The sequence below is a fragment of the Amblyomma mixtum genome, chromosome 9 (assembly GCF_055824585.1).
Source record: "Amblyomma mixtum isolate Tamu chromosome 9, ASM5582458v1, whole genome shotgun sequence".
NCBI lineage: Eukaryota > Metazoa > Arthropoda > Arachnida > Ixodida > Ixodidae > Amblyomma > Amblyomma mixtum.
The window spans coordinates 43,412,559-43,439,964 of NC_143020.1; the positions used below are offsets into that span (position 1 = coordinate 43,412,559).

A 27,406-nucleotide genomic window follows, 5' to 3' on the forward strand; every position below is an offset into this window, starting at 1 on the left:
ATGTAAAAGGCGAAAAATAAGGGAATCAATAAGTTAGAATTAAACGGAAAGTCATTATGACTTGAGCAAAAGTAATTACGAAACTTGCCCTCTCGTAATTTACGTTGCAAAGAACAAAGCTTGCATTATCGTAAACTTCACCGTTGCAAGAACGTCCTTTGATTCGTCAGTATGCTATGAACCCTGTTGTAATGTTTAAAATAGCACCAGTGCCCTATAAACTAGACCTTACGTGCAGTCGTCCTTGCTAATAATAGCTGCCATTCACATTAGTAGCCACCACGCGGAATTGCGGTTTCTTTTGTGCTTGTGCATGAATTCTAACTAGGAGAGCCGTTTGAGATCACAGAATTCATCTATCACGCTCAAGATTTTAAGTGCAACACGGGCATGGAGGGTACTGCATTTGGCACTATATCGGCGAATTTTTCTTCGGTGCAGATACCTAGAGGAATTGCAGATCTCTAATTACTACTGATAATGCTAATTATGAATCAGTTCAATCGTATCGAAGTAGTTGCTAGACTATATTTTCGAAATGAGCTCAAAATGTCTGAAAGTCATAACCACTTTTCTAGCGTCTATGTTTTACGTATTAACTACAGTGGAGGCGTGCATTTTAAATGCCTCTTTTTCAGCCGTATATCACAAGGTCATCTTATAATCCCGTTTTGAAGGGCTTGGCGCCGTGCGCACTAGGGTGGCGCATGGCATGGCGTCTTAAAGTAATCAGCATTCTAGATATATATAGCATGCCACATGAATGAAACTGAATCAGTGGTGTTTGGAGTTCGTAATAGAACCATCGAGCGTTTTTAATTTACCTAATTAGTACATTATTATACTTGTTACAGTGTCTAAGTTGAAAGCTGTTTACTTGATGAATGAATGTCAGTATTAACTTGCTCGGCCACTTTTGAATACTATCCTATTACAAACAACAAGCACAAGCCTAAAAAGTCTGGAGAAACGCTGGTCTGCATGGCTTCCCCGATCTCAAAAACAAAGCAGGCATTAGGAATGTTCGGTGCACTACACTTGCATTTTGCTTAAGTCACCATTGGCTGATGCGCTCGCAGAAAACATATTGTAAGGCAAGTTTGCCAAACAAGACGAAGAGCCGGCCTAGTTCACCCAGGATGTCAAATAACTCCCCAGTTTTCACAGATTTACAGGTTTGAAATGTGCCATCTGAGTTTCCGGCTGTTCACTACTGGCGGTATGCAGATGACTTACGTAAGTTCCGTAATGTGCACAAAAAGTGCGCGTGGTTAACTGAGTTCTTTACGAAACATGGATACGTCTGCGAGGCATAAAAACTCCCTTATCATGATATCCTTCTTGAGTGCTGCTACAAGTGCACTTTAGGCAATAAATTTTGTAGAAGAGGCGCTGTCGGATAGTAGCATCTGCTCTTACGGTAGTCGCGAGATATGGGCCGACGACTACTGAAGAAAGGCATGAGGCGAGCATGCGTGTGCACCACTGTCTTAGACACACTATTAGGGGTCGCGACAAAAATAATTCCTATTTCCAAAGGTGTTGACACAAACTTATCATCGCTAATGGTGATTTTGAAAATGAAGATGTACGAAGACATCAATGAAAACATACAAAAAATGCAGACAAATGAGGAGAAATAAATATTGATCATCGGCCTATGCATGATGTTTGACTTCATTTTCAAAGAACGCAATCGTTAGCACAAGAAAGCGGCTCTTTAACATGAAAGTTTCTCATTTCGCTAACTTGCTTTCATGATCAGCCCGAAAGCTACGTGCGGCATTTTTTGCTTTAAAGCGACTCAAGTGGGGTTATTTCCAGGATTATTTAAAACTTGCACCGAAAGCGAAGCCGATTAACTGAAAGAACAAATTAGTGCAAAAATATTAGAGTTTAGGAGAGCTGAAACAAACTTTTGACTGCGCCAACAGGCTCTCGGTAATAGTGAGCTGTTTCTCATTGCCTCGGGTACTTCTTTTAAATAACAACGTTTAGATACAGCTGCGATGCCGTGTATAAACACAACCCCCTCTTTGTGCTAAAATGTCCTCCTTTAAGGAGGTATTTACGGGGCTCATTTTCTTGGATGCTGCAGGGAATCAACACGCTGCTCAAGCTTAGTGTCATCGAGAAGAACCGGGAGGCACGCGTCGTCATGGAGGTGGGCGCATCCATCAGGCAGAAGTTCTACGCCAGCGGCACACGCGCCTACGTCGAGAGAGACTGGACGCTGTATATCAACGACGCGATATTCAGCCTCGGAATTGAAGCTATCACGGCGGCAGTAGCCAGCAATACGTTGGCCTGGGACAGCCACCTGTCGCGGAAGTGGGATGAAGCCGTCAGCCGCTTGATCCAAGAGCACAGCGTTCACGAACTCGCAAAGGTGAACACAGTGGCCAAATGCACGGCCACTTTCTAGCTGGAAGCACCAGCGTAAATTCGCCAACTGGCGGGCAGAGCGCACAGCTTTCGAGGTGGATGGGTGTGCAAAACCTGTTTTCTTTGTCTACAGAGTATTTTACTGCCCTGAAAAAGAAAAAAAACTTCACTTGCCACGCTGTCTCAGCGCCCAGGCTATTTTTGTGGTGAGCTCAAGTTCATGACATTCATTCCAGTAGTTTGGGGGAGATAACATCAATAACACTCCCTCAGCGAGATTTCCGCTCAATACTCAGACCGGCTGATAGCCGTAGTGATTTGTAAGTCACCGACTACCCTTATGCGGAAGAACTCCGAGAGAGTTCTGAACTTATATACATCACAAATTCAGCAATGAACAACATGAAAATCATTTTGTTGACATGCACTTCAGAATATAACTAATGTTGTAATCAGATAGTTGCACGCTCACCACCGCACAAAAATGTGCATACACGAATGGCACTTTTTTCCCAGAGAAAAAACATAGCTAATTTCACCTTATTGCTAACCATTAAGTGGCCCAATTTGTTGTGGAATGAAGTTATTTATGCAAGCTGGGGTTTCCTCTTGGTTATGTGAATAATTAAGTATGGTAGCACGACCAGCCGGTTGGGCCGTAGCCTCAAACGCTTACTTCGTTTTCCTCTACTGCAAACGAGGGAACACCGACGTCAACACGCAGTTTGCGCGATGCATGTCACGGTACCCTTCATCAGGAAAAGAATCGTCCCTATTCTAAACTGACACAAGAAAAAATAAAGCGTGAATGAACAACATAAATAAGGCGCAAAACAAAGACAGCAATGGGACGAACGCATAAACCTAGCACTTAACGGCAGTGGTGAGATTTAATTCTGCTTACATGCACAGTCTCATATAAAAGAGCACACCTTCAAGGCCGGACAGCCCCTTCAGGAAGCACTTCATAGTCCACTGCACTACCAAGCCAGGACAGCCAGTAGGGGCAAAAATAGCGACGTGAAGTTTTCTTGGCCACCTCTTTCATGGATAGGGTTCCACACGCGGACCGGTTCTCGGAGATCTTATTGGACGCTCTTGTGACGAAGGTTGTATCTCTTGGCGTATCGGCTTTGTTTCTCGGGAATGCGAATGCTCGCCAGTCGGTGGGCTTCTTCGGCAAGCTGCTGAAATTCTTCTGCATCAGACACGCAGGCGTGTATTCTACCCGGTATGAGCATCGCTTCTTAAATAGTCGGTACTTCACGTCAAGGAAGAGGGCGGAAAGGCGTGTGGTCGACAGTTTCCTGTACTGCGGTATTATACGCAAACGTGATGTAGGGCCCGACAGCATGCAAGTTCTTGTGGTCGACGTCTACGTACATAGAGAGCATATCGGTCAGCGTTTTGTTTGGGCTTTCTGTGAGTCCATTCGTCTTTGGTGACAGGCGGTCGTCCTGCGGTGAGTGGTGAAACTTAGCACTAGCTGCAGTCGCTGCTGCACATTAAATGCGATTACACGGTCCGTGTTAACAGAAGCTGGAGCACCATGGCGAAGCGCGACGTTCTGGAAAAAAACTGCTATTTCAGCAGCAGTGCCTGGCTGAAAGGCCTGTGTTTCGCAATAGCGCCATAAGTATTCGATGGCAACCACAAATCAGCCGTGTCCCAGAGATGACAGCCCAATGTCCATCCCAACTTGTTGAAAGGATCTTTCCGCGGATCGACATGCTGGGGAGAAGCAGCAAGCTTTTCTGCGCTGGCAGTTACGACGAGTTTTCGCGTACTGTCACACTGTTGCCTCAAGCTTGAGTAAGTAGCACTTCTGATGAACACGGGCCATTGTGCAATTAAAGCCAAGATGTGTAGAAGGTGGGTAATCTTTACTGGCTCGCAGGAAGTCGGCGTAAAGAGCGACAGGTATGAGAAGGAGGTACAATGACTGCAGGGCTGTGAAAGTCTGCTTGCACAAGAGGTTGTTGCGGAGGAAAACGAGATCAGAACACGTGGGGAAGGAATGGGTGGGCGTGACGTCCGGTCATCAAGCTAGTCGATGAGCGGGCAAAGCTCCAGATCATCTCGCTGCAGTTCAGCAAGGGTACGTTGTTACACCTCCACGGAATGTGTCATCGTCCATGTCAGCATCAGCCATGCTGATCGTACAGGAGCGCAGATGAGAGTAATGTCGAACTCTTGAAGCCTCCAGCTCCAGCGGACCGGACGTCAAAATAGGTCTTTGAGGTTTGCCAACCAACAAAGAGAGATGGATACTCACGACCCTGAATGGCTGGCCGCAAAGGGGCCGCCAGAATTGTGGGAGCGCCCACACTACCACGAGGCGGTATTGGGAACCGATCATTTCGTAGCGTGGCAAGATACGACTTGCATATGCGGTGACTCGCTCCAAATCCAACGTTGCTTGCGTCGGTACGAACCTCCGTGGCGGCGTTGTACGCGAAGCGACCTAACACCTGCTGACGTTTGAGCTTGCTGGCGTTTCTGGAGCTCAGTGAATTGATCTTGTCGTTCCTGTCTCCAACAAAATGGCACATATTCTTTAGAAGAGCTAAGGGGTTAGGGTTCTTGGAAAAATGAGCTACAGGACGCCGGTAGTAAGCGCAAAGGTTCAAAAATGGGCGCTGGGAGCGCTTGTAGGTCCCAGTGGGAAATGGCGCAAAAGCGATCCCCTGTTAGGGTTAAGGCATTTGCCAACGGAACTTTCATGGTACCATTAAATTCCGGCCCGTCAAAAGCAAAGCGACATTTCTCCGGCTTGCGGCACAAGCCAACGGAAGGGTGGCCGGAAGGACTGCATGAAGCCGGTTGAGACGCTCTCGAAGCGCCTCCAAAAAAAAAAAAAACTACTACATGGTCTAACTGAAACAGGCAAGAGTGCCACTTGAGGCCAGAGAGAGGAGTATTCATCATTCGTTGGAGTGTGGCGGCTGCGGAACAGGCCGAATGGAAGCACATTACTTTCATATAAGCCATCTGGAGGCATAATAGCACTGTTTTCATGGTCGCGCTCATCAACTTGAATTTGCAATAGTCACTTTGCAAATCAACTGAAGAAAAGTACTTCTTTGTGGCGAAGACACTGTATAAAAACTGCAAATTCTTTAATCTAGTACATTCTTTAATCTTTCTTATCTAGAGGACTTAATACAGTCCTCTTCATTCTCAATACATACAATTCATACAATCTTCATTCCCTTTGTCATTCAAGCGGCGTTCAAAATTTATTATGCAGGCCAGCAGCTTCCTATGTTTTGCAAAATTCCGAAAAATCTCGCTTATTCGAGTGCCATCACTACCTGGTGGTTTTGTGGTTGTTAATAACGAAACTATATTTCATAATTCATTTTCTTCCACTGATGGCAAATATGCAGAAGGAATGCTTGCGGATGGAACGGTGTGCTGTTGAATAGGTGGATTCTGAAGACTGAGCTTAGGAACGGTGTGAACAGAATGCGTACTGAATTTGTCCAGAAGTGTCGGCAGTGATGTGGATGTAAAAGCTTATTGTAGAGTGACGTCAATAGTTTACCTTCGGGATCTTCCAATGATGTAAGTTGCTACGCTCTAGTTTCTGTTGTTTAATGTGGTAGATCATCTTTTCTTACCGTATTTTAGCTTATTTTGTTTCTTAAGTGTCTGAGTTCCTTGTATCTTACCGAGCAGTATCGTTTGATTACTGTGGTATCTCTTTAAGAATGCTTTTTGTGCGAAAGAACTCCACTATTTCTGCGTTTATCCGCGGGCATGAATATTTCCGCTTCTGAGTAAGATTTTTGTTTCCGACGAAGTATGACTTATTATTAGAAATTTTTCGACAAATGAATTATAAGCTTTTAAATAAATGGTTTTATTGCATTGTGATTCCAAGGCAAATTTCTCCAGATATTAGGCAACTTCTTAGAGTTCGGTACTTATTTCTCCTTTGCCCAATCATTCTTTTTTGCCCTTATTTCCAAGGGCTGATATAATAACGTAATAATGATCGGCAAATTTTTAATTTTATCGTGAATCTAACTGCGTCATATTCTGACAGCCTAGGATGTTGCAACCCAAAGCTTGCCAATAGTGCCGGGTACTCCTAGAGACCTCTCATTTTTGATATTGATATTTTCATGTTAACCACTACAACAAGGATAACGTCTTTATTGCTTGCACGCGCATTTAGGAATTCTTGATGGTGACCCAAAAATTAAAATATTTTCATGTTCGGAGGTCAATACGCTCTGCACAACAAAATGTTGATTTCATCTTTCATTGCCAGTATGCCTGCTACGTCTGCCTCGTTAAGCGTAATCTTCAATTCGTCACAGCCCCCCAAATTCTTTCGTGCATGCCAGCACACGCCCGCCTCTTTTGCCCTGTCTACAGATGCTGAATGAATAAAAACCATTCACAGACGCTTGCCGACGCTCATATTGTGTTATGTTTTACAGAAGGCAATGCACTCCGAAGGTAAACTAGAAACTTCTCCCACTTTTTTCACAGACTTCTAATACTTTTATGCATTAAATCACGGATTATATTGCGATCAATATCAGACTTTCAATCATTCTCGCTTGCGCCCATTCTCTTAAGTTTTTATTGGGATAACTCAGATGCCTTTCGGTTTTCGAGCAAATATTTTCTCCCATCAAACTCGCACAAATTTGTACTTCTCCTTTGCTCTACTTTTAGCCAACAATACTTGTCTGTCAATTCCGGCTGCTAAGTTCTTCTTCACCGAAGGTTTTCTCTGTTGTCAGTGTTGTCCTCCTTTGAAGCCACTTCTCCCTTATTTGCCACCTAGAATATCACACAATAATCGGTGTAGCTGCCTTCGTTTCTGTGCCACCGCCACTTATGCAGTAGTAAGTGGAAGAAGAATCAAGCTTTACTGACTTAAGGAGCTCACGAAGTTCGTTAATTTCGTTGGTTTAAATTCAATGTATTTGTTGGTAATTCATTCGAGCGTAAAGCTCAAGCCTGTCTAATTGCCCCTCCAGCTGAGAGAGACAAGTGTTACATGCAAATTGTTTGGAGTAAAGGTCACCTGTCTCCTTTCTTAGCTCCTTGAGCTCTTGTTTTTCTCCTTGAATCGAGCTAATTATCTCATCATATTTATCTGATTGATGTTTCAACGTGGTCTCTATTGTTTCCATTCTCTCTGTCTGCTTTTTGATCTTGCTACTGTCGCTGTGAAGTGTAGCCAACGTGTCTGACAAAGTATTCAAGCAGAACATCGGTGTGCTAAATCAGTTCATGACAACAGGAAGTTCGAAACCCAAATTGAAAATGTACCTTCCTGCTTACATGTTCGGTATCGACGTACTGAAATCAAATATGCAAATTAATCTCAGTTAGCAAATGCTTTGAAACATGGATTCGTGAGAATTTCCGCTTTCTTGCAAACCTCATAACGAAAGTCAAAGGGAAGAAAACACTATACCCTCAGGACACTTCCTCATGCTGGAGGCTTCCTTTGGGAATGTTTTATGACAGAGTACAAGATATAGGATGAGGTTAACGGCTCACACGAAGTACTTCAAGCTGATACATCTGCCCGTCTGGACATGGCGACGTGCCCTCTGTCTAAGTCAAATATACTTTTTACTGTAATATTTATTACGCTCTGGTATTCATATTCACCACTAATTAACCTTTCTGAGATACGAGGTCAGTTTTCTGTAAAAATCAAAGGTGAATACTAGAGTGAATAGCACACACTGAGTAATATGATCCAGCTACTTCAGTATTATTATCTTCAGAAAGAGTTTGGTCCCGCAACTTCATTTTTCGCCTTTTTTTTGCGAAGAAACATTTTCGTCGCATAGCCAAGCCTCAGAACAGTCTCGGAAAGAATAAGAGTGATACCTTCATTTTTTTAGCAGCGGACGTACCGACTCAAGAACAGAAATCCTGAGTACATGTTTAGGGTATATGAAGAGTGACGAAACAGAAACACATGCATTGTTTTTCTTAGAGAAAAATAAACAATTCTTTAGCACTTTTTTCTGTGTCGCGATTTGTCCGGCAGCGGAAGACACATTTATTGGCGAGACGATAGGATGCGCACATTTTACGGCAATTTATTCTAGATCCCAGATTTGAACGAAAACATCTTCGAGGCTAACAAGGAGGATTCATCTTAAGTTAAGAACAACGCAGCGAGCTATGGAAAGGAAAATGATAGGTGTAACGTTAAGAGATCTGAAGAGGGCAGAGTGGATGAGGCAGCAAACGCTGGTTAATGACATTCTAGTTGAAATCAATAGGAAGAAATAGGCTTGGGCCGGGCATGTAATGCGAAGGCAAGATCCCGCTGTTCCTTAAGGGTAATGGAGTAGATTCCAAGAGAAGAGAAGCGTAGCAGTGGGCGGCAGAAAGTTAGATGGGCGGATAATATTAAGAAATTTGCGGGGATACAGCGACCGCAACTGGCGAAGGACAGGGTTAAGTGGAGAGACATGGGAGAGGCCTTTGCCCTGCAGTGGGTGTAGTCAGGCTGATGATGATGATGATCTTCGACGGAAGTCCGTCTCGTTGTGTTCTTGAGATAGTTGAGAGCAAAAACTGACGCCAACCAACAATTTGGCCAACCTTTCGGGACAAACTCGGTCCCGTCTTTAGGGTTGACGAAAGTATGCCAGCAGCAGCGGGTCGCTGCCTTCGCTTTCCATTTGTTAGCACGTGGCGCAGTCCACTTACATACGCGGAGGGGAGCGTTCCTGGAGTCCTATTCATCGCCGCCTTTGTGAGCCGGTTGTGCCATGACTACACATGTCGCCTCTTGAACAAGTCTTGAACAGGCACTTGCACGCATTCTCGGAAAACGTGGAGTCAACGTGGCTCACAAATCTGTTTCGGCAATAAGGCGCTTCTTACCTCTACCGAAAGAACACGTACCCAGAGGAAAACAACAGGGTGTCGTTCAGAAAATCCCATGCTCGAAGTGCCCGACTTCATACGTTGGCGAAACAAAAAACCGCCACCAAAGAATAAGGCAACACAAAAATAACATCCGGCCAATGAATTCAGAATCAAAACCCCTCACCGAACACTTCGAGCGCGCTGACCACCGAATAGCCCTCGAGGAGGTGAGCGTCTTGGCCGTGCAGCCAAACCTGTTGAACAGGCGACATGTGCAATCATGGCACATCCGGCTCACAGAGGCGGCGATGAATAGGACTCCAGGAACGCTAACCTCCGTGTACGTTAGTGGAATGCACCACGTGCTAACAAAGGCAGACAGAAGGCAGCACCCAGCTGCTGCTGGCACACGTTAGCCACTCCTGAAGAAGGGACCGAGTTGGTCCCGACACGTTGGGAAAAAATAAAATATTGGCTTGCGTCAGTTATTTCTTTTCTCAACTAGATCCAAAGACTGTAAGAGTATGGGGGTTCTGCTGAACGTCAGAGATCCGCGGCGGAACATTTTCTGCACTGCACCGCAGTTCGCTAGCAAGACCGGCTGAAGGTGGCGAAACAAATGTTTCATTTTCGACGTTTTCAATCTTTATGAATCATCGTTTTCAGCCCAGAAACTTCACTTGTCATTTAAATGCTCTGTCTACGAAGAACGTCATATAGAACTTATTCTCGCGCTCTCTTTCAGCAGGGATGGCTAACGCGACTACACGCTTCTCAGTGCTTCTTTCTGTCTTCTTATTGCAGTCCCAAAAGCTAGTGTCTGTAGAAGACTGGATGGAGGCAATCAATGACAACCTGCCTATCCCTTTGCACCTCAAAGACGACTCCCGCATGGACACGCATGACCTAGACATTATCGGAGGCCTGGTCACCGCCTTCTTCGAGAAGCCCAAAGTGGAACTGGTGACCTACGTCGCTATGCAAGCTATCGCAGAGTTGCTTCGCTTTGACTTCAACAGGTATTGTGAGTTGGGTGTTGCTGCGCTGTTCAGCTGGTGTGACCACTGGCAGCGAAACAGCTCATTTGTGATTTGCTTGCGTAGTACTACAGCATTTGCTTTCAATACAAATCATTCGAACTTGTTTGCATATGCGGAACGTACTACAATTTTAACCGACAGCGTAGTGTTGTACTAGATAAATACCAATATTTTTTTTTGTATAAAATGGAATTTCTTGCCATCACTAGTGTCGCACGATATCGCTACAAGAAATATTTGCATCCACGTGCTTTCCAGTTAGATCAATTCTATCTCTAGAAGCAATCAGTCCCGAGCTAAGTGCAACACGCCGCTGCAGACTGTCTAATCCGAATTTATACTGCGTTTGAACCACTGAATAATAATTAATAGTCAACTCATTATGGCCACTAAACTATGTCTCTTGAATGCGCCTCTAGACCCGTGAGCGAGGTGGGTTTTTCTTATGCAGGCTCTGACTGGACGCCGCCATAAAATTTGAGGTGGGCCAAAAGCACTGGCTGCAGCTCTTCTGTGCGGATACGGTAGCGAGATATAAACGGTTGATTACAGTCTTACGATCAACAGCTTTATATATAGTGGATGTTTCGAACTCGTAGAAGGTTGCTATAGTCTGCCCCAAAAAAGCTTTCTACCTGCTGGGCCCGATCATAACTTACAGCTGTGGTCACAGGTTTCTAGGCGACAACCTTCAATTTTTGCCGCACAGCAGTGCTGCTCTGACTCCTCTCGAGCTGTAAAATCTGCAAAGTTAGGAGAGCCCTCGTCCTCGCCTACTGGGTTTCTTTGAGCTCTGCAAAAGCGCAGAAACTATGTGGCCTCATAATTTTGATGAAGTATGTACTTTCTGGCTGGTAAGGTCGAGATCTCGGGAATGGTGGACTTCTGACATAAGGCACAATCGAGCTGAGAGGCGTCGTTCTTACAAAGATTTTGTGCTGTTGTACCATTCCACCCAAAAAGTATTGATCTCGTGCCAGTAGCAGGAAAAGGTAATGGCCAAGTTTACCTCATACTTTAATGATGGTCCATAGGATGACCACACTCGGCCGGCTCTGCTTTCACGGCTTAATGACCGTCGTATAGTACAGCGTGATCACTTTTGACCATGTCACAAAAATTCACGCACTTCATGCAACATCGTTTAGACACGACTCGGACAGTCTAGAACAATCAAAGGCAATCCCCCCGCGCTGCGTCGGCGAGCAGTGGGGGAGAGGGCAGAGACACACACGCAAGGCTAGTCGCTCTCCAGGGGTTCCTTTTCACAACGTGCGCCGGCGAGAGCCGTGCGCGCGGCGCTCTTTTGATTCTTTTTTTCAAAATTGCGCCAAGTTTTGTGACAGACCGCTGCGCCTATTTCGGTCGATGGGATCTCTATGGATGGCTGAAACCCCTCTGTAGTAACACAGGTTTTATTTCGCGACTACTTTTACAAGAAACCGTGTGAAATGAAGCTTCCTTTGAGGAATATATACACTTTCAGTGCTTTAGACATTCTGCGTTTCATACAAGCCTGTTTATTTTCTCCAGGATTTGGGAAGTCCTTGTCTGATTGAAGCTTAACTGAAAAAAAAATTTGATACAAATAACATCTTGTTCATGCAGATGTTACCTATAACGGTTAATTGAATTTCTAACGTGATGGAATGTCTCTCACGCCTGCATGTGAGGAATATTAGCTGCTATGATGTAAAATCTTGCAAAGAGGCCGCTCATATTCGGGTAAACTCAAAATATATTCCAGGGCATTGCTTCACTTCTTAATAGCTATAAATAGACTCGTTATACCTTCATATGCTTTTGTCATGAATGTCCAGGATAATTGCTAGCCCTCCTCGAGCTGTGCAACAGATAATCGCACCCAAAAATTATCTGGTTCTTTCCTTTAACTGTTCAAACGCACGCCCTTTTCGTGTAACTCGTTTACATGCATAGGCTTCGAAACTTTTGGTATATTAAGGCGTCGAATACACGTCATCAAGTTCATCTTCAGGCATTCACAATATAAAATAAATTGAAGGGGAAGCACTGCTCCTATGCTTCGGGAAGCAGACTCACTCCCCCCTTAAGGAAATGACCTCACGAAATATAAAAACCAACCAAAACAATGAGAGACCTGTTTAAGTTAGCGACGACGTTCCGCTAAGTTTTGCGTGCAGAGAACAACCTAGGTTAGAGGGAGCTACGAGCCGTGTGAGAAGAAAACAGAATAGCGAGAACATGAAAAGTAAACTTAAATTTCTTCTCATCCTGCTTCTTCAAAACGGGGAGAAAAATAAACCAGTGTTGTTCAGTAGCGGAAACGTAGCTTCTTCTTTTTCAATGTGTTTGACTGTGTTCTTTCAGTGGTTCATTTGAGAAATTTGTTGCATAGCAAGCAATGCCGTGCCTTATACTGGATGCCTTTCAGGATATAAATGAATGACATTATCCACTAAAGACAGAGCGTTGTCTTTGTCGTGCGTTATAATACTAAACATTCGCCTGTACCTGCTGACAAAAATGCTATTCTAGGCGCCTTTCGCCATTTGTTCTGTGGGTTCATGTACTCAACAATATTCAATAGGATGACATCAAAGTGCTTTGTGTCGTGGAACCTGCCAACGTTTGTTATTGTTCGTGTAATGAAATGTGGCTAGAGTTTTAGATTTTTTTTCAATAGTTTTCAAAATCTCTACAGAGCATCGCTTGTCTTCGCGCGCAGGAATTACAAGCCTGTCCAAACGTGCTTGCGAGCATCCTATGACAACTTCAACGATCCCATGGTGAGCCTGTTTGTGACCAGGCACCTGAAACCAAGCATAACAAGCAGCTTCAGGAGCATGTTTGAAAACATCAAGGAGGGAGTGGTGAGTGGGAACTGTTGTTCGCTCGAGCGTGCGTCGAAATTTATATTACGTGACTAGCGACTCTCCAAAGATGGCTTCCTTAATATTTCTCTATAGAACCCGCTTTTCCCTGGAGCCCCGTGACAACTACGGGCATCCCTGAAGAAAATCCAAATGACTTAGAAGGCATAGTGGAGAGCAATGCAAATGCCTTATTATGGGCTGTATATATATTCGCTATCTGTGAGACTGTGCCATGTTTTTGTTATCAAGGCATGAGTTTCGTAATCATTTCATTCCAATGCAACGATTTTTTCATTAACTAGGCTTAATTGTAATTAAAACACAACACTGACTCTAACGGAGCCGTCGAGGAAGGCATGTGCACATAAAGGCCTAGAAGACTCCTAACCAGATACTTTCAAGGTAATTTTCTTCGCCAGCATGAGCAGCTGCAAAGTTAAGCTGAGTCTTCAAAGAGGTTGTTTTCCTCATATCTCAAGCTAGCGTTCAGCTCCGCCTCCAGCCGCGATTTTCCTCCGATTAAAATGTTAATCTCGGCAATGAACCTGACCGCTTGCCTTAATGCTGCGGACCACCTCTTGTATTCCGCACCGTTGCTCTAAAATGGATAGAATGAATTGCCTGATATTAAACAAAACTGCCCTCCTTAAGCACGGAATATTTTCTCTTCATAATTTTTAATTTTATGCCTTTCGCTTAATATCACAAATTGAAGCCCTCACCACAGGCTGAACTTCACCTTTGAACATTATTTCTAAACAAGTATGAAGATAGCATTGTTGTCCTGCCTCTTATTTGAGCCCTAATCTTATTTCTGAATTTTTTTTCGGGCACTGGAAGTAGCTCTCGATCCTTTGTTATGATAAAACTTCCCAATGCGCGATTATTTTGGTAGTATGCAATCATGCAGTTCCTTCCAGATACATCGCTTCCTTGATTTTTAATGTTTCCTTAGAGCACGGCGTGCGAGGCCCTCTTTAAAAAGCGACTGAACAATGGCGTGAAATGTTGCATTAGCAGAGGGCGCCACATCTTCGCCGAACACCGCACTCCAGTCAGTATCTATAACAACTCCTGTAATTGGACCAACTTGCATCATCAATCTTCCTACAGTTCTTCTTGGACTCAGTATTTAATGTGTGGTGTCATCAGGCAATAAACAGAAAAGAGATCACTAGCTCAACTGTTATCACACCGGAAATAACACTAGAACCACCAAAGTTGCACAGGCCTACGTCAATGATTGCTTCGGAAGAGTCACCCTCGTAGGAGGTTCAATTTAGTAGTCAAAAACATGGCTATGTAACAGGTCAAGGGGATGTCTGGAGGTCGGTTGTTTACATAGCATGATTATACTTGTCTCACCTACAGTCACTGCATTCATTATGCTGAGTGTAACAAAATCCAAATTTTTTCGAACACAGTTGCAAAATAATTATTCAGACCCTGACGGCGGTCATTAAACTACTACCACAACAAGGTTATTACAAGATATTACTAAAATATCTGCATCTTCATTATTTTCACAATGCTCTGGCAACGTGTCGTAAGATTTTCCTTTATTTATGCATGCAGTGAGTCCACCTCTTCTCCTGTTACTACGTGTTTGAGACACACCAACGTAAGGTTCAAGGAAAAAAGCCTTTGATTCAATTTTCAACCAGGTTTCCGAAAAAAAACCTTCAAATTGCAAGCACAGTTCATTAAAAGCATAACCAGTTCGTCTCCCTTATGACATAAGCTTCGGACATTTAAATGAAAAACAGAAATAGTTCTGGTCAGGTTTCCTTAGGTTTGATACATGATTATTGAAAGAGAAGATGTCAACGTGAGACATACTCTTGTTGATGGTTACAGCCAGTAAAAGAAACCAGGTTATTGGAACGTTTTCACATCACTCTTCGATGCAATGCAAATTACACGGTCACCTTCCTTTTTCTTCAGAAAATCTTTCCATTTCTTTCTCAAGTAAACTCATAGTCACTCTTTCCACTTTTTTCTGGTAAGCCAGAACAGCTTCCATTTGGAGACGCTCAGATTTCCGTATAAGCGGAGACCAGGGCTTCCTGTTCCCAGTTCAAGACATTTAGACTGCCAGCGCTACATTTGTCTTTCGGCTCACAAAATGTATGATTACTGGAGGTGGGTCCTCTTTGTTCTTTTTTTTGGGGCGGAAAGCCTGTGCATCCCATCAATATCTGCTTCACTCAGACAACGAACATCATTAGACTCGGCCAACTCGTTCACTTTTGACAGCAGATTTTCATCATCATTTCGTTTAAGACCATGCCGCTCAAGATGTTGCCGCCTCCAAAACTAGCCAATCAGAATGATAGCCAATCAGGCTATCATTCTCATTTTCCTTACCCACAGCATCCACCAAATCCTTTTTTGAGGACAAGACTATCAGAGTCTCTTTTTTTTTTTTTGGTTGGCAAGAATTTCTTCATATTTCCCACACATCCACTGCACCTATGCTTCAAGGTGTTGAATAGTCTTCTGTATTTCCATTAGATGACGAATTTGGTAGTTCAGCTCCACCAGTACAGACAATTTTGACGTGATGTCTGTTACCCCACTGTGATCAGTCATGTTCATTTATTCGTTTCTGTGATGCTTTCTGCCCTCTCGGACGAGAAGCTTTACAATCCAGAGGCCCGTGTGCTGTGCGATGTCAGTGCACGTTAAAGAACCCCAGGTGGTCTAAATTTCAGGAGCCCTTCACTACGGTGTCCCTCATAGCCTAAGTTGCTTCGGGACGTTAAACCCCAATAAACCAAACCAAACAATTTGGGCATTTCCAGGAGCTTTTAGAGCCTTTCCCCTTTCCCAATTTTCTGGGAGCCATCACAGCAGCTTACGTGATGGTCACTGTAGGAGCATTTAACGCACGTCTTATACTGGTCGTCACCACCGAGTTTTTCTTTGCGCCCTAAACACGTTCCTAGCATAACAACGCGGTGACAGTGTCGCGGCACAAGTCAGGCTACACTGCTGGCAGCAGATACCAGGGGCAGCAACGGCTACGAACACGATGCTAAACTAAGATGGAAAAAAATTCGCTGTGGCTTAGCTTGGTTAAGCCCGGTAATTTCGAAAGCAATATCCGTAGCTACGCCATGGTTCAGCTAGTAGTGCAGCTGGTGGTGGTGCTTGTGGTTAGACTTGTGGCGATGCATCTGTTATACAATTCAATCCAATCCAATCCAATGCGATCCAATCCAATCCAATGTAATCTAATGTAATATAATCTAATCTAATCTATTCTAATCCAATCAAATCCAGTCCAGTACAATCCAGTCCAGTCAGGCCGCCGTTCATGTGCACTGCCGTCGCACACGGACGGCGCGAGATCGCGAAGCAATGTTAAGCCGCTGGTGGTTGGCACAGCTACTGCTTTCTAGCGACGTGAGTCGAGCCTAATCTCTTCAGTGTAACGCCACAATCGCGCTCCTAGAGGAGAGCGCAGGAGTTAGGCGCTGGTGGTGGCACCGCCGCGGCTTTCGACGGCGCGAGTCGGTCGCCCTTCTCTTCGGCGTGATGTCACACATGACGTCACACAGAGGTCAACTAAAGGTCAATGGTGGCACCGCCCGCCACGGCAAGGGCTGAAAGTGGAAGTAGTAAAGCTTTCGCTTTAAAATGCGGTAGCACAAACCTTCGAAATGCGAGTACAAAGCGAACGCTGTCAGAGAAGCTGGTGGTAAAAAACAGTCACATTATCCAATATGGCTCATTACTAAGGGTTTTTTGGTCGATGTGAGGAGACCTGTGAAGTACAAGCCAGCTCATCGGCGAGCAGACGGACGAGTCCGCCTAGTCATCCACAACAATATGGCTGGGAAGGTAACGTATGAAGATCAGGAGATGAAGCGGCCCAAGCTTTGGGCTTAAGGGCAAGTTCGATGCCATTTCATTAGTGGCGGAATATTGCTCTTCGATGACAACCGGTTGAATTAAAAGCGGTCGTGAGGAAAATAGTCAATCCAGTAGAAGAGGAGTAGATCAATTCAAAGGCATGAATTTATTACCTGTTGTTGAGGAATGGGCTCGATGAAGTGCTCTTGAAAAATCTTGAAATACGACGACTCCTTGGTAAGATGATCACGCAGTTAAAGCGAAGACCGGCAGAAAATAGAAATAGTTTTGTACGACATGAGAAACCAGGATGGACGCAACGCTAATTCGTAAAGAAAATTTAATTTTTAAGTTGTGCACCATGATCTAACAGGCGATCCATTAAATGAAATGAGTCTATATTTGGATTAATCTTAGAGGTTCTATGTGTTCTATCAGCCTTTCCCTTGTGCGTGCATCGCATTGTTCACGAGAACAGGGAGCCCCCCAAATGTGTGATTTCTATTCCGGCAGGGTGCCACTTCTTTGTAGCGAGGTGGAGAGTTGGTCGCCTAAAGCCAGACGGGGCGGTTATAAATAATTGGTGAAATCTTCAGGGACACAAGCAACTGACCGATATAACTAAAAAGTGTACATTTTTTGTGCTCGCTTTTAGGTAGTGATACAGTCTCTGGTTAAGATAACTTCTCTACATAACCTAAGAGTAGTGCTGAACAGCTCACTGGTAACTGCATGTGCTTTGCCTTGTGGCGTTTTTTTTCTTCCTTTCAAAGCTTTTCCGCAGTGAAAGTGTGCGGTCGACATTGAAGAATTAATAATTCGGAGCGTATCGGGCCGCATACGCTGCGGACCAGCCTGAATGTCATCGCAGCTTCATTTGGCCAATCGGCCTTGATATCCATTGCTAGTAAGAAAGTATTTGGAAGATTTACCTCCAAGTTTCATATATTGGTTCACGTTAACCTAATTAAAAATTACGAGGAACTTTAGCGGCTAAAGTGCTGAAAGGCGAAAGCCTGAGTGCTGCATTCTGCTACGTGATTGTTCACTGCACATTTCGTTGGTGCATTAATTAACTGCCAATTAATGACGCTTAAGCTTCGCCTTTAGAAGTGGAACGCAACAGCGTGTTGTAGAGCTGCCACGGAGTCCAAGGAACGCCACCACCCGTTCGGCGCGATGCGTTGCCCTTTGAACGCAACGCTTTTTGAGGAAAGGAAATGGGGCTCTAATTCTCTGTCATCTCGGTGGACACCTGAGCCGCACCGTACAGGAAGGGAGGAAGTGTGAGTGAAAGAAGAAAGAGGGGCCGTAATGAAGAAAATGAAAATTGTATTTGAGGAAAGGAAATTACGCATTAACTGTCTCACATATCTGAGTAGACACTAGTCGAAAATTGTATTTGAGGAAAGGAAGTTGCGCAGTAACTGTCTCACATATTTCGGTGGACACCCGTAAAAATTCGCGCGCGGTGACGTCACGATAATTTGGACCAATCTGAAACGCGGAGAAATACGCCTTGCTCGTCGGTAAATTGGTTTCTGAGGAAAGGAAATGTATCTGTCTCTCATATCTCAGTGGACACCTAAACCTCACCGTAACGGGAAGGGAGGAAGATGGGAGTGAGCGAAGACACCGTATTCACTAGACGCGCCTTTGTTCAATCCAAACCATCGTGCTGGCATGGCGGAGTGGAAGCGTGCTCGACTTGCACTCGGGAGACCGGGGTTCGATTCCCAAGCTCGGCAAATTTCTTACTTGGTTTTATTTATTTATCTGGTCGGACTAGAAAGGTTAATTAGTTAAGTAAGCAATTAACTAAACTCAAACTTACTTGGAGCATCACTATACGACCCCTTTAATTGGTTGCATGGTTAATAGCCAAAGTACAATTGGCCCCGATTGAAATTCGCGCACTGTGACGTGACGACCGTTTCGACCAACTGAAAAGCGTGACATTCTCTGTCGACAGCTCCTGCTTACAACGATGAGGCATTAAAGGCTTCCGCCTTAATAAGTTTCAGTCAAGTAGTAAATCTCCCAGCAAATTTTCCTCTCGCCCACGCAGAACCAGACCGCCGCGTCTTTTGACTGGATGGACGAGACGACACGGGTCAAGGCACGCGTCAAAGTCAACACGGCGACGCTGCAGATCGTGGAGAGCACCATCCGCGAGGTGAACGTCGAGGAGGAGTACATGACGGGCGACTTCCTTGCCAACTACGTGCGCATCGCACGCTACAATAAGGAGCGCTCCACCCGCTACCCGGAGCCCGGCCAGAAGCTGGAGGAGTCTCTCAACCTGCTCGTCGGAGGTGTCACCGTGGATCACCAGGACATCGTTATCAGTGTGCCCGCGACCAACCTCCTGGAGCCCGTGCTTTTCGAGAACGTAAGACATGTGTGCCAAAGAACACACGTTGCTAGCCTGTTACAAGCCATCAAAGGCAGGACAAACGCTTTAGTTTAAACGCCTCCCTGACAGCTTCCTTCCCAGCCTAGGTTGCAGAGTCATTGACTCTCAGGACCAAAAATTGCAGATAGGATTATAAGTGTATGGTGCCCGCCTTTGATTTTCATATTTTTCAGGATGGTCAGAACTTAGTGGTACTAGAGAAAAGAGAAGTTTGCAGTCCAGATTATCCGGTGTACAAGAAGTGCACGCAATCGCTGTCAACGTGTTCGCGATGCATCTCACTGCACCCCGTAGTCTTCGCACAATTTCGAAGTAAAAGTAAGTAACCATTCAACTAGAGAGGCGAAACATTCTTGGAGAGCTGGCAGAAGTGCATCTGATAGGGAAATACCATAGGGTCTCATATATAATAACTGGTCAAATACCCCAGCGCCCACTCGAATCAACCTCCCCGGTGGTACCACGGCCACTTGCTCTTCTCCCATTGCTATCAGTAACATTCTCTAGCTCCACAACTTTCCAAAGACATCCACCCGGAGCATAATCGAGCGACACGGGAAGCGATACCCAGGGCTCCGTCATTCCACGTCACGTGACAACGATGCAATTTGGCGTCATACCAAGTGAAGTGACAGCTGTGAAGTTTGACGTCATACGAAGTCACGTGACAATGATGTACTGTGACGGATTTGCTTGCAATGGCACGCATCTCCGCTAAGTATATTTTCTGATTCCTGAACAGCAGTTAAGAATTATGCCAATAGCAAAATGAACTCGTCGGCGGCTGAAATTCTAGAATAACTCCCCCCCCCCTCTCTCTAATCGCCTAATCGCCTCAATACCCTCCCCTAAGTCAGTCCACACAGCGAACACCCACGCAACAAGGTTGGTCGCATCTAAACGCGAGCACTAGTCAACCTGTCGGAAAGCGACTTGCCTTCTTTTCTCGATTCCAGGGATCGACTTCTAAACTACCATGACCTCACGCTGTTTTATAGAAATTCCCACCTAATATGCCCTCCGCTCCATAAGTCTGTTCCGAAGAGCAAACAGATTTTGTAGTACAGACTTGAAATGACCATTGCACGACCACTTTTTGTTCTCTTCATTATAACGCACAATGAAGCCTCTCCTCACTGCCACTTTTTCCTTTGCACCAGAGCTGTCTTAATCATTTTCTGAACTGCTCGAACAAATCTAAACCTCCGTGGCAAGCGTTAGGAAGCCAAGGGCGACAGTAGGTTGCTCTGCGGAGCTCACAGCTGAAGCTGCACCTTTAGAGAGTGGGGTCCGCCTGAGTGTTCATCAACATCATCAGTGTAGCTACGCCCACTGCAGGACAAAAGCCTCTCCCATATCTCTCCAAATAACAATGTCCTGTGCCAGCTACGGCCACCCTATCGCCGCAAGCTTCTTAATCTCATCCGCCCCCCTATCTTTTTTTCCCCCCTTGCTACGCTTGCCCTCTCCAGTCCATCAGAGGGGCCACCGAAGCCTGGCTATCTAGGGCAGCCTGAGGGACCGTCGTTGCCCTGCTTCCTGTTTTCCCCTCCATCTCAGCGTATCCTCTTGTGAGATAATAAAGTTTTTACCTACGCAACTGCACTTTCCCTACTGGTGGGCGCAAGATGGTCTAATCAGGCTGAAGAAACCTTGGCTTCACGTAAAATTTGTTGACGTCGCTGCAATACATGAAGCGATTGTGTGTTGTTAAGACCGCAGTATCTGTCGGAAGAACTCTAGACCTGATGTCTCACATCAACTCTTTTTTTTTAACGCATCGATATTTTCGGTAACCAACGCTGCAAAAGAGTAATAAACTTTTGCACTCACTGCGAAAACTTTACTCATCAAGCCGTGGAACTGCTGTGTTGTAGACAAAATGGTGCAGTTGATATGGATTGCTAACGATGAAGCATCCTGCCCCCCTTTTTGCATTTTCATCATTTCCACGTAATCTACCCTCTTTATTTGCGTATTTATCTTTTGCACCAATTTATTCACGTTTAGTTGCTCTATTACCTTCTTGAAAATCCATATATGGATATGTGACTCAGATTCAGCGAGCGTTTATCTATTGCACAAATATTTACAGCGAAGGTCGCCGCTACCAAGGAACATAGAATATTCCTGAGCATACTATGGGAGATTTTCACTCGCGACAAGTGAAATTTACTACATAGTGTCTTCATCGTCAAGTAATGTTGCCTATCCCGTGTCCCTCAATTTTTTTTTTCACACCAGTGTCTTTCCTTCATTGACTCATTTTGTCCTAGACTATGGATTTTTTGGGGGTTCCTGTCCTCCAAGCAGCTCGCCCCACGTAATCACTCACCGCATGTCGGGACGTTTTTCTTAAAAACTACTGTGTCGTGCCACCGCTCGAAGCGATTCATTTTGTTAAATCCGTAATGCACATTTGCACACCATTAATTGACACCATAAATAGAAGGAACCTCGCAACAAAATATGATCAACGGACTCCTATTCTTGCGAGCGGAATTTCTCTCCTTTTCGTTTTAATTGCAGGCTTGAAAGCTGTAAGCTTGTATAATTGAAATTGCTGACTTTAGCAGAATCATTGGTCTCTTTCATCACTTTTGCGCATATTTATTTGGAAAACTGGCTCCACTTCAACATCTGCGGGGCCTCCTTCATGAGTAAACAGACAGTTTAAGAACAAAATAATTTAGCAAGCAAAGTTCGTAGAGAAGCTACTGATGCCCCTAAAAAAGTACCATCACTGCATCTAAATCGGTTAGGAGTACGCTGAACAGATTATGAAATGCTTGTATGTAATAAAGCACACAAATATGACTCGAACTATTTCACATCTATAATGATGGGCAGGAACCGGATTGCCCGCCGTGGTGGCTCAGTAGTTATGGCACTCGGCTGCTGACCCGAAAGACGTGGGTTCGATCCCGGCCGCGGCGGTCGAATTTCGATGGAGGCTAATTTCTAGAGGCCCGTGTTCTGTGCGATGTAAGTGCACGTTAATGATCCCCAGGTGGTCGAAATTTCCGGAGCCCTTCCCTACGGGGTCTCTCATGGCCTGAGTCGATTTGGGACGTTAAACCCGTCTAAACGAAACCAAACCAAACCAGCAGTAACCGGAGCAGGTCCAGGGCAATTTCGCAGTTCCAAACTGTAACACTACTGCTCTTAACATACATCAAGCGATCGATAGTATCACACAATGGTAAGCTTATTAGCAGAAGTATTAAGTAAAGCATTTGCCATTACGAGGGCCTGCGGTAGGTGGCACACTTATTACCTGTACCAGAACTAAAAAGCGATCGCTCTTTTAGCGTTTTCGTCCTGGGAACACCTCAGAGGACTACCTCTTCACAGACGTTCTATTTGTCGCTTTCTGGAAATCTCAGTTTTGGATCAACTGCTGAGTTGCTATGTATACCTTAACTCTGATGTGAGTTTGCTGCGCTTCCTTCTCTTACAGAGGACCGCATAAAATCCTCTTCCTAATAATTTCATCTAAGTCACTGCTTTCCGCAAGTTCGGCCTTCGAAAGCCCCACCGCCACGTGCTTTTTTCTTTCATTCACGGTCTGACGCTCAAAGCTCTTCTAAAGCTCTGGAGGCCGTCGAGGTGCAGGACGAATATTTTTGGTTTATCCGGCACCATTTGGAAAGTAGGCATTACCGTAACTTGCTGACAGAAAAGTGTGTCTTCTGGGCTCTTATAACAAAGATGCAAAGCTGGGATGAAGTGTCCTCAAGAAATACAATTTGTTCCGCCTGGTAAAGCATTTGCAGTGCACAGAAGCTCAAAAGTTTATCAAATGTTTGGGCAGGGGACAGTGCTACAACTCCTCATCAAAACGCCGTGATTCCTTCGCAGGTCAGGGAGAAATTCGTCAACATGTCGGTGGTGGGATCCGTGCTCGCTAGCGAGATCGTCTCGGTAGCCTTCGCACCTTCGGGGTCCATGTACGCGGCCGGAGGGCTCAAGATGCGATGGTGGCCAGAGCGTGTCTACAGCACATACGAGCAGCGTCTTGCGTAAGCATGATTGTTTCCTGCCGAAGAAAAAAGGGCCAGTTTTAGAGCAATGCACATAATTTGCTTCCTTAAAACTACCAGTGCACAGTGTGACACACTTTTGATAAATCTGCGAAACGCACTAAGTGCTGACCGAATACCAATGGTTGAGCGCTGAAGAGTTTTCTTTTTACAATTCTGAAAACCAAAAGACCTCGGAATGTGGCAATATACGCAGGTAGAGTGTTCGCAGTCTACTGGCGTGAATATGGGCAGGTCTGGGCAAAAAACTGATGAACAACAGATGGTGTAAGACAATACAACTTCCGAAGAAAAACTTCTGATAAGCTGCTACTTGACAGCTGTATCCACCTTCCTTACGAGCATTCAAAGTAAATTAAAGTGAACTAATATTGTGTAACACCTGAAACATCCCGCACCTATCATTTCTTTTCACTAAAGCGCCAATAACAAATGTTAACTTTGTTGGCGGCAAACAATTAGATGCCTTCCTGGCCATGCGTAACTATCACGAAAGCTTTCAGTGCCTGAAAGCTTAACTTTACTGAATTAAAATAAAACGTAACCGTAAATTGAGCTCGACCGGCAGATTAGGCACAACGAAATAAACGCATGAAAAGTAAACCGTCAGCGTGTTTATAGATGCCTGTTCTTGCCTACTACACCTTCACATCTCTTTCTCGAGACGGGCGTTTCGTACTGATTTTCCTCTTGATGGTCTTCAAACTATCATTCCTTAGAAAACTCCTGTCATCTATATTCCGCTTCACAGTGTGCCCCTACATAGAGTTTCTTACTATTACCTAGAGGGAAAGCTGGCGGCCCGTCTATGGGAGTTTGCATGGCGACCCCTGGAGACCACTTCAGCTACCATGGGCACTCAAAGCATCATGGGGCGGTGAGCTACTTGTTGCGGAACTGAAACTTTTGGCCAAAAAATAATAGAAAAATTAAGCTGTATGATAACTACAAACGTCCTAATATTCAATATCTTGTCTAATGATTGCAACAAACGAGCAGAAAAGCATTTAAGTGGAAAATTTTTCCCAAAATAAGAGATGAGTAGCTTTCCTATTGGTCAAGTGATGAACACTAAAAAAACTAATATTTCGTAATTAACAGGCGCACTTTTAAAAGAAAATATGTTCTGAAAAAAAAATTGTGTTGCTTAGGTACTTTAAGGCGTTTTTTAATGGCATTTCGGAAGAGCAAAATCTTTTATTGGCGTCGTGTGTCGTCGCGTTTTCACTACTATGACTTTTGCACACTGCGTGCGCGCGAAAGTCGTCTGCGCACAAACGAACAGCGTTTTTGGAATGAAACACCTTAGTAATGACACTCCGTGTTCCTGAAAAACTACAACTGTTCCGCAACAAGTAGCTCACCGCCCCATGATGCTTTGAGCGTCCATGGTGGCTGAAGTGCAGCGCCGCCAGCTTTCCCTCTAGGTAATAGTAAGAAACTCTATGGTGCCCCTAGTTGTATATTTTGCTTATTAGTCATTCATAACAACAACGCGACCGACGGGACAGAGAAGAAGAGAGACAACACAGAGCGCTGAGCGCTGAGGCAAAACAGAACAGTGCTCTGTGTTGTCTCTCTTCTTCTCTGTGCCTTCTGTGGCGCTGTTGTTACGGATAACGGTGAAAAACAAGTCGCCCAACAACTGGTATTGTACTTATAAGTGTCACTTTGGAAATTTTTGCTTATTAGTCGTAATAGTCTAATTTTTTCTTTACCTTTGCGTCAGCCTCAGACGTATTAGCTGGCTGACCAGCTGCCCGTTTGCACCTCGCATGCCCGCATGCCTTCATTACCACACTCAGAAGCCTAGACAAACACTTCATATTACACTCGTAGTTTATATCACGCTTTCTTGGCGACGATTTTCCAGTTTTAGGCTGCAAACTAGCTTAACAACCCTATTATAAAAGAGCGAGAAACATTAATCTGTTTTTTTTTCGTGTTTTCTAAGATATATTCGTTTTACTTTTCGTTCGGTTCAAAACTGCTCCACGGTACAATCCTTCTGCATGACAAGGCTTCGCTATCTTTGACCGACGCGTACAACACTTCATAACTTTCGCGTTAACCCATTCTCATGAGTAATGTTCACGCAAGAAGTGTGCCTACAGGACTGAGCACCTCGAAAATATTAATCTCCACTGATTGCGGCAAAAAATTAAAATTCCTGGTGCGTAGACTTCCAATAGGTTGCATCTAGATTGCGGGCAAAAATTGCCACAGACAGATTATTCGTTGCGCTGTCCTTTGAGCTGTTTCTGGAATCAGCACTAACAAACAAGCCCAATGCACAACATTTGTGCACTCTTAGTCGGCCTGCGTCTTAATACTCAAGTAGACATGGGGCACGTTCAAGGATGCATCATGTGCAGACCGGTGATCCAGGAGGGTTCGGAATATCTGGGAATCTTTGTATTCAAATTTTTTTAGCTATGTGCAGCCACGAGTGACTACATTAAAATAACTCTGAACACAACTCCTTACCTCGCTCGTGAAAAGTAAAATTCACTTATTTGCCTTTTTTGTAGCTCTGTTTACGATAGCATGGCAAAATAAAACATCTTTAGTGCTTATAAAATTTACAATTCTTGATATTGTTTTGCGCGTCATCTTACCATCTACGGTGAATGACACAAAGGTTGAGGAATATATTTTACTGAGAAAACAATCTAGCTCCTGCAACCCGAAACGGCTCCTAATTGTCTAGGAGCCCTCTGACCTCCACTTCAGGCCTCGCCCTAGTGACCCTTCTTCGCTGGCTCATCGGGTCAGCGGCTAGCAGAGCGTCTTCCCCGGAAAAGCGAAATGGATTTAGGATCGTACCGTCTGCCTGCGGTTGGCGGTAAGCCTAAAAGGCAGCGTTGAAGATCGGCCGCTAGAACTCGCAGGTGGCTGAGTGAGTGGAGGGCAAGCTAGGGTGGGTGCGTTTCGATACGACTGGCGATATGCATGATTTAGTCAGAAGCCGCGTGCAGAGCTCTTACTGGCGTCGAGGGAGTACTGGTGATGGGTATGGTGGCTACTCTAGCTGGTAGTCAGATATCGTGTCGGCACCGCTACCACGGGGGTTTGAAGAGCGTTCCGTCGGCGCACCTGGGAAATGTCCCCTCATAATAACCCTCTAGTCATGTTGACATCAATCCTTCTCTAAGCCCTTCTTTTAACGGTGGCAGGAAAAGTAGCACACTAAGTAGGTACACCTATAGTCGTGATAATGTAATACCTTGTAGCTATTTCCTATTAGCTGTAATTACGGCTGCCTTTGCTCAATGCAAGCAGCTTATGCTCTGCTTAAACACCCGGCATCATGCCTGCAGGTGTTACGAGAGCGAGTACTACCGGCTGGAGAAAGACTTCGTGACCTCCAGCAACTCTAGTGCTGGCACTCGGCTGCCTGAGGATGTCAGGGAGTTTCTGATGACGTACACGCGGGGCCTGGAAATCGCCTACGCATTGGCCGACATCAAGTACAACAACAACGCTCAGCTGTTCTTCATGCGCTACTGCCAGCAGTTTTGCGACAGCAACGCGGGCAACCCAACGCCTCAGCGTTTGAACCTCAACGTCCGGCTGGCGTGTATGTTCCCGCTGGTACACAACGAGGGGTTCCGTGAGACCTTCGGGTGCGAGCATACGCACACGCTCTATCCGAAGGTGAACTGCGCGCGCCTTTAGTTTGTGGTGTCCCTAAACAGGCTGAGTTACGGTAAAAAATCATCTTGTTTTTAGTTTTTTTGCGAACAGCTTTACCCTCGCGCCTGTGTTGCGAATTACGTGATTGGAACTGTGGCTTCTTGTGCTTACTGTTGCTTACGATTCAGTCTTTTTTCTTTTCACAGAACTTCTATTACTGCGTAACCGTTATTCGTATTCTTTCTATACAAGTGAAACCTGGCTCCAAGCACAACTGATTGCCAACAATATCTGAATCTTCTCTGCAAG

General features: G+C 44.9%; 1 protein-coding gene across 1 annotated transcript in view; it reads left to right on the forward strand.

Moving 5' to 3' along the window:
- LOC149328861 (neprilysin-1-like) overlaps window positions 1–27,139 on the forward strand; it is a 57,370-nt gene extending 30,231 nt beyond the window's left edge. Inside the window, exons 8-13 of the mRNA XM_089559117.1 lie at window positions 2,099–2,389; window positions 10,054–10,268; window positions 12,997–13,141; window positions 19,071–19,394; window positions 23,280–23,440; window positions 26,782–27,139. Coding sequence (XP_089415243.1) covers window positions 2,099–2,389; window positions 10,054–10,268; window positions 12,997–13,141; window positions 19,071–19,394; window positions 23,280–23,440; window positions 26,782–27,139 — 1,494 coding nt within the window. The remainder of the gene's footprint in view (window positions 1–2,098; window positions 2,390–10,053; window positions 10,269–12,996; window positions 13,142–19,070; window positions 19,395–23,279; window positions 23,441–26,781) is intronic.
- The last annotated feature ends 267 nt before the right edge of the window (window positions 27,140–27,406 follow it).